Genomic DNA, 17,701 nt, shown 5'->3' on the forward strand with positions numbered 1-17,701 from the left:
TTTCTTCAAAGTTATCCGAGAAAACAGTAGCATTTGTTGCCAACGTTGCCATAGCTGAAGCACAGCCACACTTTATTTATTCCCTGTCCGAAGTACACACCGAACCCATCACATGGCCTACCTGCAAGCCGCAGCTGCACTGACTCAAAATGTGGGCTGTGGATAAACAACAAAGGCACCAATCACAGAGCAGAGAGCCAGCGGCGGCTCTCCCTATTGGACTAAACGGAAGTCCATCAGGACTGTCGAGCCCGGAGAAGCAGCGGTGAGCACTCGGCACTGGCTGGCTGCACCGCAGAAGATGTGAAGAAATATTTGCCATGCCACTAAAACGGGTAAGTAAGTATTTATCGTTTAGCAACTGCTTCAACCCTCAGCAGGTGCTGTTGGTTGTAGCGCACTTTCAGCTTCTGGTTAACGATAATTAAACGTCACCGAAGCTCTTATGAAGAAGATTCGCTTAAAAAAAAATGTAATTCAAGATAATTAAAATTCTAATTTAACTCAATGTTCGCTGGTTTTCACTTGTAAGTGGGCAGCTGTAACCCGAAAGCCTTCAGGACAGTGTAGTTATGCTGCCATCTTAACACTCGTGTTTTCCTGCAAGGTGACAGTAACCCATCGGATTATAATATCATATAAACTGCTGAGACATGACATGCGGGGGCGAGCGTGTGGAAGCCTGTTTTGCTTGTAAACATCTTTGCTGGCCGCCTGCTAGGGGCTCGGCGTGTGTCGTCACCTTGTGTGACACTAGCAAGGCTTTTTCTTTTTCTTTTTCTTTTTTTTAAATGCGGCAGCTTGTGAAATGTTGATGAACTGCGGTTTAAAAATGTTTCATCCACTTACACAACAATGGACAGGAGGATGGAGGTGGAGCTGGGGTTGGGAGCTTTCTTCTTAAATGCATGATTGCTGGATTGTGTCCAGCTTTTAATGTGACATTGAAATATGGAAGCTTCCTGTTTGTGAAAGGACTGTTGTGATGTAGCCTACCCTAGCAGTGCCCTGTCTCAGATTAAAGGCTTTCATTTAGTTAAAGCTTTATCCTAAAGAAGAAAATAAAGTCTGGTATGTGGAGGTAATGTGTGTCTTTAGCAGGACAGGTATGTTACTTGAACATAAACTGTCTATCCAAAAGCAGATTTATCACTCTGTGCTACTTTCTTTCTGACAGAGTCTGGACAGACCAAGTGATGAATAGCCAGAGATCCTCCTCTGCGGTCCGAGCTGAGTCCGTCCGCATACTCACAGTGCTTGAGTGATTAATATGGCACCCATCATGGAGGGCACCCACACTATATTGCTTCTGTATGCACCCATCCATGAGCTAAGCAACATCAGCCGTTATTTCCCCAAGAGGCGGGCCCCAAGTTTCGAGTACAAGAGCCGCGCCCCTTGTTCAGACAAGGCTGGTAATGACTGTGACCGAGGAAAGGAGGCTCTTGCAGTGTCCAAACAAAGAGGCCAGTCTTCTGACTTTCCAGGCGAACTGCTCACCTCCCAGCAGGCAACAAAGAAAGCAGTTGCAGAGCTCTGCTGGCTGGTGAAGGAGCACCACCAGCTGCTGGCGCAGTTGTTATCACTGTGTAAGGATTGCAGGAACAAAGTCAGGATGGGTAACCAGGATGGGAAACTCCAGGAGTACATGGAGGGTCAAGACGTTCATCTTGGCAGTCAGGTTCTCAGCGGCAGCATCTACTCCCTTAATCAGTCTCCAGAGCAGACGCGAGGTGTGCCTAAAAGTAAAAAGATGAAGAAGTTAGGGGGGAAGAAGCTTGACAGCGCAGAGAATTTCCTGCACAGTAAGATGAAGAAGAAAACTCCAGGTGGAGAGCCGTGTCTTGAGCTTCCAGCTGAGAAAAGTTTGTCTATATGTGCGGATTTGGAAGTGGAGCAGATGCCAGGTACCAAGGCTTCTGGCCATGTGTCTGAGAGCCCAATCGTTGGCTCTTGTGTCTGTCCGATCAGTAACCCCATCCTGCCAGTGGAGGAACCCTTCCAGATCACCCGTGAGGGCTGGGACTTCATGGAGGACAATCGCACATTTGACCCCGACATGGATTTTTGTTTCTCAGAGTGTGACGGAGAACTGGGTTACCAGTCATCTTCTTGCAGCCTAATGGAGGGTCTGACCCGGCGAGAAAGTGGGAGTAACCTTAGGCCGCTTAAAAGATTTGATTCTCCGGTTGACATGGTAGTTGAGGATGCATCAGCAATCAAGTCAGCTCAACAGCTTTATAGTGAAATCAACCAGAGGAATGTTGGAGTCAGGGTTGTTGCCAGAGTGCAGGATGTAGAAGGGAGGGTGCAACATGTTAGTCACACAAGTCCAGACGGGGCTGTGCCACACCCTGAATCTAGCAAAGGCCAACAAGACTATAAAGAGTGGAGAGGGCCAAACAGGGCCAGGGGGGAAAAGTCATGTAACAAACTCTCTGAGGGGCTGCGACTGCCCCTGTACAATACCACTGAGCCCTTGCCCAAATCCCACAAAAATAGCCCCTCTTCCCCTTCCCTCGCTGGGGTGTTCAGCACCTCCTTCCCAGCCTCCAACAGCCTCCAGAGCATGTCCCCAGTCCTGTCCCCTCTGTCTTCCAAACAGGAAAGCCCGCAACTCAATCACCGCATTGTACTCCTTTCAGATAAGGACACTGACCCTGATCAAGACAGCTCCAGTAACGCAGATGAACCCAAAATCTTCTCTGAGATCATAGACAAAAATGGCAATAAACGGGCCGTCACTCGGCTGGATCTGAACCTCAGCAGGCCGCCGAGCAACTGCAAGTGGAACTCCTCCAGCAATTCCACAACAACAGGTGAGCTGTCAGAAATCAAGCATTTAACGCAGCGATTCATGCTCAGACACCCTGCCTTGACGCAAATGCTTTTACTCGCTCAGTAGTTTAAAACCATTTTTTGTTAGAAGATGCCCTTCGACTGGCGCTGCAGACGCTAGATTTCAAAGAGCAGAACAACAAAAAGACACCTTGAAAGGCATTCTTTGTGCATCTGTAGCGGCACATGCAGTGCCTGAGATGTATGCTGAGTCAATCTGCAGCATTGTAACTGACAAACATCTTCCACACAGAGAGATGTATTTGCCATTCAGGCTGTTATCTAATAAACAGGCCAGGCTCTCTTAGTCCTCTTAGTTTGTGACTGCTGGGTTCTGCTTCGGGATTTGATGTGTGGCCACAAATTAAAACCTCCCCAACAGAGTTGTACAAGGGGCAAGCTGGGCTCGAGAATAGTTCCACTAATGATCTATTTTAACTCTCTCAGCACTGTGGGGAAGATTAGTAAGAGTGTCCTGGATCAAAGGCATAAAGTTGACACAGAGTTCAACCTGAGCAGAGTTCTCACGAGTGTAGTAGTAACTCGAGCATTGCCAATTTGGATCAGGGATTCAGTAGGCAGGAAGGGCTACAGAAAACAGAATGGATTAGGATTTCCTTATTTGTACATCTCATTTCCTCTTGTAATAATCTGTCTTCTTGTATGAGATTCTGACAATGACGGAAATAATGGGATTGAAAACCCACGGCGTTCCCTGTGTAATCTTTGCAAAGCCGTACGTGGTAGAAGCAGAGTTCAGTGATGTCAGTGTGACTGACGATGTCTCTCTCTTCCTCCAGCCTGTGTTTAGCTCTGTGGTCATGCTATTCTGTTTACCCTCAGTGTGGGTTTCAGCTTTACCTGCTCCAGACTGCACGACCCAAGTTTATGCTGCTTTCAGTGATTCCATCTTATTAAATTTAGTATCTCTGTAACATGGTTAAAGAGCCCATTCAAAATGCTCACTCTAATCTCCAAAAGCAAACAGATGGCCTTCCATTGATTATTTAATGCACTCGTGGACTGCAGGCAATATTTAGCTATTTTTATGTCGGTCTATGCAGATACTTTGCCCACACTTCAGCGACAGTGCTGAATATTTTTTTTAAGGAACTTGGGGTCTTTGAGTTACATCACACACAGGCCAACAATGCTCATCTCGGTGGCTGATGGGAGAAAAGAGATGAGCTGGAGCCAAACTAAGGGGCAGATAGAGAAATAAATAGTCCAGAATAGCTCATGTGGAAGTGATTAGGATCAACACCCAGTGAAAGGAAGTTGTTTTATGTGCTTCCCTACGTAGCCACAATATAAAATGTATGAAATTTGACTGCCGTTATTTTTCTTTTTTTCCTGATCGGCTTTTATATTTCGAGCAGGTTTCCAAAGTAATATTAAAACCAAGACCTTGCATCATACTGTCCACGTGCTCCACAAGTCCCAAAGCGAAGGCTTTAATTTTAAATGAATTCCCTCTGCTGTTTACTCGATTGCCCTTTTGATAACTGAATACACTTTAGATGTTAACGCAGATAAATGAACATCACAGGGAACAGCCAAAAGGCGCTAAGTGGGTCAGTGTGGAGCCTGGACCTTCATGGTTTGCAAATGTCGAACTAATTATGATCTGGGCTCTTTAATCTGGCCCCTCTTATTGATGCTTTTGTTCTTATTAATGAGTGTGATCATGCGGGTGGTAATTTTAAAGTGACACATTCTATTGTTTACTTCATGTGCCAATGCTCATGCCCTGCAGTTTGGCTAATGTAATGCCTAATGCATTTACTAAGGTGCAAATTTGCTTTTCTCTGTGTGTTATCTTGGTGTTGACTTACACCTCTCAGTATTTTAAAAAGTACAATCAGCTCTGATTCAGAAGAAAGTAGACTTTAGCTAGCTTAGCTGTCTGTGATTGGTTGCTGAGGTGGTTTGTAGAGCTTCTGCACTGCATCTGGGCAGAAATGATGAGCTGAGCTCGGACAATGATTTAAGTCTGCATAGAGCTGAGTATAACTACACTTCCAGTCACATCTCAGATATTTTTGTGATCCAGTTCTTGTTATGGCAGTATTGCTAATACATGATTATGCAGCTTTCAGCCTGTTTGGGGATTAATCTTTCTCTATACCCCACTCCCATCTTCAGTTCCCTTCCTCAATTCCTGTGACATATGGCAGCCAATACCATAATTTGATTACCCAATATGTTTTACCAAGGTCATATGAAACTGAGCGCGTATCACTGCTCCTAGCTGTCATTCAACTGGGCATGCATGACCATGCAGCATTGTTACACCCAATGAGGACAAGGGCCAGCTGTTTTCAGATAATGAAGTCTTCCTTGCATAGTTACTTTAAGCTGCATACCACATACAGGGAATCTGGGCACAAAGGTCTGTCTTATAAATTATAACTTGTCTGCTTTAATAAATGACAAGCCCACGCTAACAAGCGTTAGCCATGTTCCATCTTAATGCTTCTTGTTGCTTCTTACCATGTGAAGCTCTAACTGGCTTCCTCCTCAGTGTTTCTGCTATTTTAAAACCAACACTCGCTGGTGGGAGTTGACCAAATTCCCCGTCTCCCAATTAGTGGCTTGCCAGGCACAATGAAAAGCACCCAGCTTCAGCAGAGCAATTACTGCATTTCAGTTGTGCAGTGCATGTCTCTGAGCATTGTGTCATGCTACATTTCTGCTTCAGCTCTAAGCCAGGACACTGCAGTAGTCCTCCCAGAGTTTTCTGCTTGTGGCCGTCTTTATGGTCTCTAATGCTGCCAAACCAATCAATCAGACATCCTGATGGCCATGTCCCGCCAATAGCCCGTGTAGAGGGGAGAAAAATGGCCGCGATGGGCAGAAAAGAGACCGGGTGATTTAAGAATCGTGAATTTTTCATGATTTATATAAAAGCCAATGATTCTCCTTCTTGGCTAAAAGTGATTGATGGGGGTGGAGGCTGCCAGATGTACTCACCATGCCATATGGCCCAGTTCTTTTTACTATGAATGGTAAGGTTAGACTTTAGTGGATAAAATAGGGCACAGTGACCAAATCTGTTTTGAGCCTTAAATCAGAATGTGAATTTAAGCTGTTGTGGGCAGACGGAGTATCTGGCTGATCTAATGTCATTCGTTTAAGGCTTTTTAAAATGTGGTTTTAGGGCTTTTTTTTGTCTGTTCTGGAGTGCTCAATACAGCTCTCACAGTGCTATCTCTGACCACCGGATGAACAGTTGGCGGAGTGACTGGCAGATAAATCCATCAACCCTGACAACAGCATCCACCTGTCAGGTTCGGACATAAGATTGTCTCTGAGCCACACCGAGCACACACTTATTGTTAAAATCAGAATGCTTACATAACCACATCATCTTCAAATTGCTGCTCTCAGCAGGTTGGTCGTCCACACCTTTTTGCTTTTTCTTCAGAAACCTCTGATGGTGTCCAAAAGATGGTGTCAATTCAAGTCTTTGCATTCAGACTTTTTGCTGTGTGTATATTTGGTGTCCTTATGTTGTCTTAGGCTTGGGATTATCCAGTTTAGTGCATTATTTATGTCACATTTCATGTGAGCCAGCAGACACAACACACAGATCTGCAGCCTGTGTTCACTCGGTTATGGACACTGATTCAGTCTTGGCTTTTAGAGCAGCAGGGAAGGAGATTAAATGTAATAAGTGGGCAGCTTTCCTCAGGGATGGTAAACTGTGTGCATGCATGCTAGTAGTATATCAACTCCCCAATTATTAAATGCCTTTATTACCTAATGCATCTAAGAGTCCTGCATCAGTATTTGTGTGTAGTTTATTTCTTTGCAGTGTCTGTGCATTTATTCATATTGCATTTATGGCATACATCAGTGGCATCGGAGCTCCACTGTAGTGTGTCTGCTGGCAGGGAGACCGATGTGTTCTTTCCTCTTCCTGTACAGATGGTAGCAGTGTCGGCCACCTTTACAAATATTGAAATCAAACGCTTGTTGGTTGTCAACCAGGTGCAGTGTAACAGTAAACATGAAAGTGTTCAATGTTGTTTTATGGTAAAAAGTATTTTTGGAGACGTGGAGGAATGTAGCAAAAAGAAAAATGGTGATGTTTGTGTGTGTTGCAGGTGGATAGTGTTCTGTCCGTTAAACCCTCGTCTATGAAGCAGTAATTATGGGGAGAGCTGGTTTTCATCAGTAGTCTCTTTCCTTGGCTCAGACTGGACTTAAGTCTGCATTTGGAACCATACCAGCCCACAGTCAGCAGTTCCTACTGCGGGACCATGCAGTGCAGCATTATCATAATGAAAAGTTATTAATCTAATCCTACTAACACACACACACACACACACACACTGCTCTCAGTCCAGTTGGTGGACTGCAGGCATCGCTGCTGTCTCATAATGAATGATTGTGTGTCAGCTCTTTCATATTTCAACGAGGCCTCCCATTTAGTTTTTATGTGTGGGCTCGAATAACTAAATTTAAAAACTTCGGGGCTCTTTTCCAGGGGACTTCCAAGTTCTTGGAAATGAGTGCTGCATGTTCTCTTCAAGGTTACTTATCACATACACAAGATAGGGGATGTATTGCTTCCTGCTGGATAGGAATTCACATATATTTCTCACTGTTGATCTCATAATTCTGCCCATGCAGGTCAAGGTGTTGTCTTACAGCTGAAGGAAATTGAGGTCGCCAAGATCTATACCCTCCTCCTCTCTGTTCTCTCCTTCTCTCTTTTATTCTTGTCCTGCCTTGTGTGTGTGTGTATATATGTTATTTTCCTCTTTTAGCTTGCTTGATCAACTCCCTTGAGGTAGTGAATTCATGCATCAAGGCATGATATATTATGTTTCTGTGCACTTGGTAAGAACGTGACACTGGGTGTTTTTTGTTCTGTGTTGGCACTCTCTGCATGGTTCCTGTAGTCAGTACCGAGTTCTGCAGGCTGCTGCTGATTCTGTGTGTGCAGTGCGCCTCTGAGAAGCAAATATTGTCAGCTGGTTTGAAATGCACACAACACTGCACAGAGATGCTGAGTTCCTGCCTGCATTTTAAAATATACGTTGTCTCTTTGTAGATCTTTCTCCATGATCTCATTGCACTGCACAGCCAGCAGAGGGCAGTCTTCCCCAGGTCTTTTATTCTCGCTCCATCAGGTCCTTAGGATGACTGAACACACTGGTTTTACACTAATCACACCTACCCACAACTGACTTCACTGCTGCAGTACAGTAGGAATGCTGACTGATCTAATGTTGTCTGCTGCAGGGAATATGCTGTGAATGCACATTAATATTAGTCAGTATAGGCTACTCGGTTTCTCTAGCCTTTCTCATAATTGGATCAATGTAGTTTTCTGGTGGTGGTGTTGGTGGAGACTGGGCCAAGAGTTGATTTAAAATAGCTGTGTACCCTCCAGTCTGCACATTAGAGGGTCTCACTTGTTGTTTCTTTGATGCTGAGAGATTTCGATGTCTGCTTCCTACCTCTCGTCACTGCTGTTTCCCTGAAGGTTACACAGGAAAACAGTCAGAGCTGCTTATTTACCCATCACACATGCGACTGCGCCTGTTTTTCCAATTAATTTGCGGCACGATGTCTTACACAGCTGCGACCATTAACGAAGCCCTGTGGCCGCATGCTTGTTTGTGTCTTCGTAGAAGAGTCCCTCTTGCGTCAGGATGATATTTGGACGCTGGATGGCGATGACCCTCAGGAGACCCTTTCACATGTTCCACGGCCTGATCACCTGGATTTCCTACGCATCACACCTCCCGAGGATGACATTATTGGGGATACTCCATATTATCCCAAGCTGGAATGCACGGTGAGATTTTTATTTTAAATTCTTTTATAAGCATTTGCACATAGATGCCAATTTATGAGTGATAGTCAAATATGTATATGTTATCAAATATGTGCCAGTATTGGTGTAATATTTCAGTACAGATGATATCGATATTGTTATCTAACATCCGGATCATGAATCCTTACAAATGGGTCATGGATTCAAATTTGTATTGGTACATTTCTTTATTCGTTTCTTACAGAAGCTAACAAAGAAAAAGATGCTTGAAGTCATTTAGCAATGGTTACATTGCACAGTTTGTCCCGCAGAGCTGCTCCATCATCTAAAATACTCCCAGCATTATGTTTGCAGCACATCCATGCAGTGTGTAGCAGTGCTTTCACAAACCAGTTTTGCAAACGCATTGCTGTAAAGTTAAACAAATTCCTTTTTTTTTTTTTTGTAAAATGCAGCCAAATATCCGTATGAGGTGATGTTGGGCTTTTTGGCTGCTGTTGGTGTGTTGTGGCATTTAGCAGTGTCAGCGGCTGAAAAGTTGAAAATTGTTAATTTATGTTTTATTATGAAAAAAACATCTCTAATGAGCCTATCGTTTCCAGCCTTCAGTAGAGCTCTGATATACTTGGCAACTCAGAAAAATCCAGTTTCACACTTGACTGTTTCCACATCCAGAACAATGTTCTCCAGCAGTTACCCCCCCACCCCACCCACTGGGGACTCATGGGGATTTGTGTCTACTCTGGCATCTAACCACCTGATCATGAATCCTTAGAAATAGGTCATGAATCCTAATCTGTAGACTGCAGTTCTAAACCAAAGCTGAGTGGGAAGCCTTCCACTTGAAACTCTCACATTAAGAGAAATGAAAGTGACTTTCAATTTCAGCCTTGGTATGCTCTTATATGTTCATGTTGTTTTTTTTTTGTTTTTTTAAGGTAATTGGTGACATTTTCCCATTAAAGAGAAATGGCAACACAAATAATTTTCCTGAGCATGTGAAATATGTAATCCTGTTGAATAGTGTGCATCAGAACATTATATGTAAAACCTCTGGAGTACTTGAAGTGCTCCAGAGCAGAGACATTCCTGTGGGAGATTATCTGGGTGCGGTTTTAGGTGGGTAGTGTATCAGCTCAAGACATGCATTGTTTACTAATACACCATAACAGATCTGCCTGTGAGCATAATCAGATGGCATACCAGCATAAGGGCACGTTGCATATAATTAGGTCCTGTGTGTTGTTTTGAGAGTGACAGCATTATGTGTGGCGTGGCTTCATTGTCATTCGGTTTGGTTTATGGTATTAGAAAAACGCACCTCAGCTGTGCATAATGTCTTTTAGTGTGTGCACAGGTGAAAACACAAAGGCGGGAGGCAGGGACACCACCCAGTTATGTGACTGGGGAAAAGTATTTTTATCTGTAGCGTTTGCATGATATTCGGCCTGTAATCGCATATCAGTTCACATCCCAGTGTCTGTCAGTGGGGCTCTTTCTAGCACAGCCAACCCGAGCAGCCTACTGTGGGGTGAAATGCCACTACTCTTACACAAAATAATGCCACAACCACAGAAACTGTCACTGTTTGTAGTTTTCATAGCAGTGCTCGACAATTTACAATGTTACTGTATGTGTACAAACAGTTTTTTGCACATATTGATAAACAAGAGAGAGAAAGTCCAGCAGTCTGAAGGAATGCAGGAAGGGGGCCTGTGGTTGCTAAGGAAACAGCAATTTGAACTTTCTACCCCACCACCTGCTGACCTTGATCCAAACCCTGTAGAGCGTTTCTAACCAGTTTTAGGCTAACCAACATAGACGGTTCAAAGCCCAGAAAGTTGTTTATTTGTCCTGTTTTCAACTATTTCTACCTTATCGCATATTATTAATAGAATGCTAGCATTACCTTGCAGCTAGCACTTTACAGTTTTTAAAAACCTCTTTAGAAACGGTGTTAACAAAGCTAATATTCCAGTTTGGGTCTAAATTGTCAGCACTCAGTACACACAGTGTGTCATGCTCGCACTTAAGGTAGGTGAATAAAATCGCATTGCTTTCTTGCCAAATTCGGTCCCGTCTATAAGCTGCTAATCATGTTAGCATATTAGCATATTAGAGCTGGCAGTGGTCATGCTGACTAATCTCATCTTTAGCACTTTGCTGCTGTAGTTCACTGCTTAATAGTGTAATCCTAGCTGGACCTCTGCTTCTCTGTACCTGACCACACAGTGACTGTTTTCTGCCTTATCTCACTACCCATAAGGAAGTGAGCATGGGTAATCAGACACCTGTAGAGCAAGGCACTCCTCCCAGTAAGGGAGGGGCCTGAAGGAAGGCATTCCCAGACTGGGTAGAGCAGTGAAGTCTGACAGCGTTTTCTCACACGGCAGCACACACAAGGTTTTGTTTTGTTTGTGAACCAAGACAGATCGACGCAAAAGAAGAGTCTCAGCTTGGAAACATTGTTCAAGTCACAGGTTTGGGATTGTACACCAGCACAGCAGAGACTTGTGTCCTGCAGTTTTATGGGAAAATACCTCCCGACTCGCTGAACACTAGGAAATGCTATTGTGAAAGGCAGGTGAACGGTTTTCTCCTGCTGTCCCAGGGAGATTACAGCAGGATATGCTTCCAGCCACTGAACAGATTGACTTCACTTGCAGCGTCATGGGGATCTCGCTCGCAAGGAGGAGACTTGGCTGTACCTCTGAAAACAAAGGCAGTAGACGTCTTTATGTGAAAATAGTAAAGTCCACCACATGGAACCTGTGAGTGTGTCACTAAACAGGATTACAGGATAGTTTTTGTTATTGGCACCCTCCAGGAGAAGGTAAGAGGAGCTGTGGAGTTTTGTCCACACAAAGCCCTTTTGTTCCCAGCCAACGCCAGAGGTGGAACAGGAGCAGCTTGGCTAACTAGAGGTGGGGTGACAAACTTTTTTTGTGTGACATTTTAAATGGACAGTTTGCTGGAGCGTCTACTTGGGTTGGTTTGCATCTGCTCTTAGTTGGAGTAACAAAAATGGACAGTGCAAGTAGTGACTTATTTGAACAGGGCAAACAGCCCAGTCTCAGAGGTGTCTTGAGCAATTTCTTCACGCGGGATCGCTCTCCCTCTTCGGATGTGGAGTGTGCTGTGCTGGTCTCATTTAAAGAGCTTCCAGATGGGGAGACGTATGACGCTGAGGACAGTCAATCTGTTAACGCTGAGAACAAACTCCAAAGGAGGAAGGATTCGGCTCAGGGTGATGTGACTGCTACCGGTCGTACAGTGCAAAAGGTCGAATCATCAATCAGCGACTCTGGCGAGCAGGTTAAAGCAGCAGCTGAAGCTCCGCTTGACCCAGATCTGGTCCAGGTCACTAGGGTGGAAACTCATAGTGACGATGAAAATGAGGACGACGAAGCGGCTCATGAGGCCAAGAAGTCTACTCTATCAGAGGAGGACAGTAAAAAAGTAGACCAAGAGGACGGAGATGCCAGTGAAGCAGCGCTACAAGTGCCCATGTTTAGAACACACAAACGTACAGAGAGATCCCGCGTAGAGGCTATGTTATATTCCAGCAGGTTTGCTGGCAGAAGTATCTCTAAGACAGTTCAGCTTTCTTCAATTTCCAAACAGAGAACAGGCTACACTCCCAAGGAAAGTGCTCCCACAGTGTCTGAGAGTGCAGAACCATTGGTTGCTGGAGATGTGGGAACAGGTGAGAGTGAGGAGTATGATGGAATAGATTGCTCTGAACCAGTTCCCTCAATAATCTCTGGGAATCAGTCTTTGGAATCTGCAGACAGTGATGCTAATGTGGCTTCTCCTACAAAACAGACGGACGGTACACAAGAGGAAGAACCAGCTGAGCAAACGGTTGAACTTCGTTCCAGCCAGATATCCTCCTCTGTTCCCTCCAGCCCTGAGACTCATAAAGCCTCGGTCCCAACATCCTCTCCAGAGGAGCAGTCAGACACTGGCTTTAAAAAACCCTTGTCGCCATCTTCTCCATCTAAAAAGACTAAAAGTGACAGCCAGGCAGTTTCTGGTCCAGATGCTAAGCTAACAAAAACTCCTAAGACAAGCACATCATCGGCTTCGTCCACCTCATCTCCATCCAGAGGTGCAGAAATCTCTTCACCACTGTCCTTTCAAATGCCTGCTCTATTCAGTGGTTTGCGGGTGCTGAAGAAAGGAGGGGCAGGGGAAGATAGGGAGGTTGTGTCAGAGATCAAGCAGAGGGAGAAGGATTCTGAGCTGGCTCTGCTTAACCTCAAGAAGTCTGTGAACAAAGCCAAGCTCTTCCCTGAACAGAAGACAGGCTCTCCTATGAAAAAGTACACTGAACCTAAATCTATTACAGAAACTAAAAGCACCATAGTGGGACAACTCAGTCATCTGCTTAAGCTGGACAATGATGACCCAAAAAACTCAGTCAATGGGCAGGAGGGAGATTCTTTAGGAAGCAAAAAAGAGTCTGCAGAAGGAGAAGTTGTTTCAGGAGCGAAAACTCCAGAAACTCCAGCTTCCACTCTTGAGAGAAAGACGACCTCAGACATGGCCTACGAAACCTTCAAAAACCTCCTCGGGCCCAGGACCACCAAAAAGGAGAAGACAGAAGCTGTAGATCTGGAGGCGGTGAAAAAGAAAATAAAAAACGATAAGGAAAACCTGAGGTCGATATTTGAGAGAACCACCAAATCTCCTGGCAAGGAGGTCAAAAGTCCCAAAGAAGCTATTGTATGTAGTTACACAATTATTATATTTTAAGTCACATGTACTGTTGAATTTAAGTCTTAAGACTTTATTTCGTGTCTTTATAATAAATACATAGCTTAAAGATTTTTGTTTCTTTGTTTTCTTCCCATAGACAGAAGTCACGTCTCCTACAGACAGTGAGGACCGGACTCCAGGCCGTCTTCAGGCTGTGTGGCCACCACCCAAACCCAAGGATGAAGAAGAGAAGGTGGGGCTCAAGTACACCGAAGCAGGTAAGAACCACAAGCTTGTAGGCTTAGGCTACGTCCACACTAATGTGTTTTCATTTGAAAACTCATCCGTTTTGGCCTCCCGTCCACACTGAGGCGGCGTTTTCGCTGATGGAAAACGCAGCGTTTTGAAAACTCTCTCGAAAACGCGTACATTTGAAAACGGTGCTTTCACGTCGCAGTGTGGACAGCGAAAACAGAGACTTCCTAAAACGACGACGCATTTCAGTCATAAGATGCAGTCATGTGACCAATTAAACCTAGATAGCGGAGGGCGTTATACAGCACTTGTTTTGTTTGCTCTCAATTGTGACAGTCTGTACGCGCTCCAGAGAGCTTTTCTTCAAATTCTTTAATTCTCACTCGCTTTTGCAACTTTGTACTTTTGTGTTTCTCGCAGCAACAACTCCACCTCATTGGTAGTCCATTTAAAAAAACTCGCTGCTTTTCCTCAACATTTTGCTGCAATATTTCAAAGAGACAGAAAGTAAATAAGCGGCAGACAGAAATGAGGCAGGTTGAATCTTCTTGCGTTTCACGCATGCGCAGTACTGGAGCGTGAGCGTTTTTGGCCGTTACAATGTGGACGCGCAACTCTGTGAAAATGACTGAAAACGATAGTGTGGACGCGGAGCGTTTTCGTCTGAAAACAGTGTTTTCAAATCTATCCGGGCTAGTGTGGACGTCGCCTCAGGCGGTGCTGCCTGTATTTACACTTAAAACCAGGAATGCTGACTAAGAGTCACACCAGCTAAGCTTACACCAACAGGCCTCGCGCTGATTAGCCTTGTAAATGTTGTCAATGTTCAACTTTAAAACCCAGAAACAAAGACAGCACCCCTATCATCTAACCCTCGAATGCTCACGCTTTACGTGTCTGAGATAAAAGCTTCAGTGTCGGTGTGTAAGACCTTTCATCTAAGAGCACTATGAGGCTGTGTCTGCACCTTAATGATGCCATTTTTTTGTTGTTATTGCACCACAGGGCACCATGTGTGGCTCAAAGTGGAGAAGGGGAAAAATGAGGATTGTCCTGGCAACTTGCCATGTTTAGCCTGATGTGTTCTTTAAAAGGTGCAATGACACACACACAAGTTAAAGGCGCACAAAGGTGATTAAATCACAGCAGCAGTGCAACAGATGTTGGCTGTTCTCCGTGGTGTAGCTTCATCCCAGAGAAAGACTAGCTAAAATGGATTATTCCAGTGCAGTGATCTGGGTCCCGTGTTCCAGCTTTGCTCTTGTCAAATACAGTAGTGTGTGTGGAATTTGAGAAGCAGAGCAAAGTCCAGGCTATAAGCCATATAGACTGTATAAACCGTGCATGCAATCATATCTTTAAAGTATTTGTTAATTTACAGATTACAGACTCTGGAAATGAAGTCTTTATGTCGCTGATGAGAGCTGCAAATCTTTTTTTTTTTTTTTTTTTTTCTTGCAATAAAATTGGCGCATAATGTATACTACAAGTGCTTTGTGGGACTTTTTCCACTGCTTAATGCACCTTGGAAGTAGGTGAAGTTACAGACCTGTACTCCTTAAATTGGCGTCATAAAACTCCATAAATGGCATGTAGTGTTTAGGGTTAGTTGTAGTGACTAACAAACAACAAACTTCACAAATTGGACAGAAATTAGTTTAAACTAAGACTTGACTTGTCAGCAGAAGCGTTCGACAGAACAGTTATAGCTGTAGTTAATAAACAAATGCAGCACTATGTGTGTGTCTGTAACAGTGAGATCAAGTAGCGTTGAAAGTTAACATTAATATTGTATTTGGATTCTGTTATAATCTGAAAATAAACATGTGGCCATAAATATGTCAGTGAGAAGAGATCAGTTGAAAGAATTGATTTATTGACGGACATAGTTGGAGTGATATATTCTTTGGCGATTAGATTCTGGAGATCCCAGATCAGGGATGTCAGCCCACTTTAATCTTAAGTGGGCCAGAGCAGTGAAACACTCTTTTTCTGTCACTGTACAGAAGTTCAGCTACACCTTTAATCCCACGGATGTGTTGATATAAAAAAGAAGCACAGTTTCAACTGTTTTCTTTTCTGTCTTTTTAATTATTTATATGTTAGTTAATTATGTTGGTGTGGCATAAATGGCCATGAGGGTAGAAAAAGCTGTAAAAATTCAGAAAATATGGGTAAAAGTGCAAAGTTTTGTCCTCTCTATGTTTTTCAAAGCAGTCCACAAGGCCGGATTAGACTGTTTGTCAGGACAAACCGGCCCTTAGGTTTTAAAGCCCTGCTAGGATGCAGGTGATAGCAGAGAAGAAGCAGGTGGAGACCCAGGATTCAAAACTGGGCAGCATTAGATGGGAAAATCTAGATGGGAAGGAGGCGAATTGCACAAATGAATGTCTGAAAAGGCAGCGTCACAGATGAGTTCTTAGATTTCAGGCACGTGGAACAGAGACTGATTAGCTCATTGAAGGCAGAAAAATTGATCCAGCCAGAGAGATGACAGAACCCAGTGTAACAGTGTGGGAAAGTGGAAGTGATGTAAAGAATAAACTAGCGGCACAAGTGCCCCAGAATGCCGGCAGTTGGATGAGTGAATACCAGTCTGCCTTAATGAGCTTGCACATAAGCTACATTATTATAACATTATGAATCTCAAGCAAGTTTTGTTTGTTGTTTTTGTTTTTCATTCTGTCAGTGAAACCAGATCAGCATCTTTTATCTAAATGTTTTCTATTGGTGTTTCTTTAGCCGGCAGCAGATTCAGTATGAAACTGGTTGGTTGAGTTGTTTAGTGAAAGCGATCCGCCCTTCTCTAGTATTTTTATCATGTTTAAAGGCTGCTGTACACGTTGTTGAGCTGGCTCTGTTTCACAGATGAAGTTGATGTTGAATCAATTCATAATTCAACACCCTTTTATAAAAATAATTGGAAAACAGTGAGCAGTGATTACTGAGTCTTGTAAAAGTAAAGTATTAAAGACATCACCAATTTGGTGATGTTGGCACACAGCTTAATTTCTGGACATCTATGGATTGATTTCTTTGCCTGTGTGCATTGGACGGGTTGTTACCGACCTCTATTGAAAATTTCATGTCAAGAGCACTTTTAGTGGTCTAATTGGTGACGCGTTCATTACTTATTTCCCCTGCTGTATATGTAGAATATGCTTCATTAATGTGCCTTTGTTCTGCATTCTTCCAGAGCACCAGGCTGCCCTCTTGCAGCTGAAGAGAGAGTGCAAGGAAGAGCTGGAAAAGATGCATGTAAGTTTTCTCATGACTGCAGTAAACCAGACACAGGGAAAAATGAGCAAAAAGGACAAAGGACAAACAAGAATAACTAAACTAATACTGATGCAGGCAACAGAGACAGTGTGGCCTTACATCTGAGTCATGACAGGTGTGTTATAGCACACAGTTAGGGAATTAAATTTCAGTGTGATTCGAGCTTTAGCTGTACATTTGTGCAAGATATATAAATGAATCACAAGTTCAGCTGTAGGAATTTGGGTTCTCATAGCAGATGATGGTTATGACCACAAGATGGCACTAAGTAAGCATGAAATACTCAGCTGGAGGAGCTTCAGTATGCAAACTAAAAGGCTGGAACCTTTGAGCTATTCAGGTGATGAACTAACGTCAAGCCTGTCAAACTTCGATGGACAAACGTATGTTCATATGATATATGTAATTGGAATTTTACAATCCTGACATCATGCAGAGAACAGATCTCAGATGGTGGGAAAAATGAAGCAATTATAAATGAACAAACCAATTTAAAAGCGCTTGCTATAATATAAGTCTTGAGGCAAACTTGAGTTACTTAATGTGTACTATTACAACTTCCAGCTGTTCAGTCCTTTCACACACACAGACACACAGATGGCTCCCATCAAATGTCCCTTAAAATTTTTAGTTTATCATTTTTCAAAAACGGTGATTTGGAAGAATTTGAAATATGTGTTATCTGCCTATTTAAACAAATTTGCTCTTAGAAAAATGAAAGAGACAGACTAAAGTTCTGGCTGTGTTATAGAATTTGTGCCACTGATGATAATTTGCTCTCTGGGCCACTCCCACGAAAAAGTCTGACCTCAGAATTTTTTTCTCCTGAATTTCTGG

At 43.5% G+C, this 17,701-nt stretch overlaps 1 protein-coding gene across 5 annotated transcripts in view; it reads left to right on the plus strand.

Moving 5' to 3' along the window:
- Positions 1–201: 201 nt before the first annotated feature.
- LOC120740386 (formin-1) overlaps positions 202–17,701 on the plus strand; it is a 49,439-nt gene continuing 31,939 nt past the window's right edge. Inside the window, exons 1-5 of one of the 5 annotated variants that reach the window (XM_040042725.1) lie at positions 202–339; positions 1,178–2,819; positions 8,484–8,650; positions 13,488–13,608; positions 16,782–16,843. In XM_040042725.1, the coding sequence (XP_039898659.1) occupies positions 1,271–2,819; positions 8,484–8,650; positions 13,488–13,608; positions 16,782–16,843 (1,899 nt within the window). In that variant the 5' untranslated portion in view covers positions 202–339; positions 1,178–1,270. The other 4 variants (XM_040042724.1, XM_040042726.1, XM_040042727.1 and 1 more) reach the window with 4 other exon arrangements.

Source organism: Simochromis diagramma, unplaced genomic scaffold (genome assembly GCF_900408965.1).
Source record: "Simochromis diagramma unplaced genomic scaffold, fSimDia1.1 OVJJ01000304.1, whole genome shotgun sequence".
NCBI classification, from domain to species: domain Eukaryota; kingdom Metazoa; phylum Chordata; class Actinopteri; order Cichliformes; family Cichlidae; genus Simochromis; species Simochromis diagramma.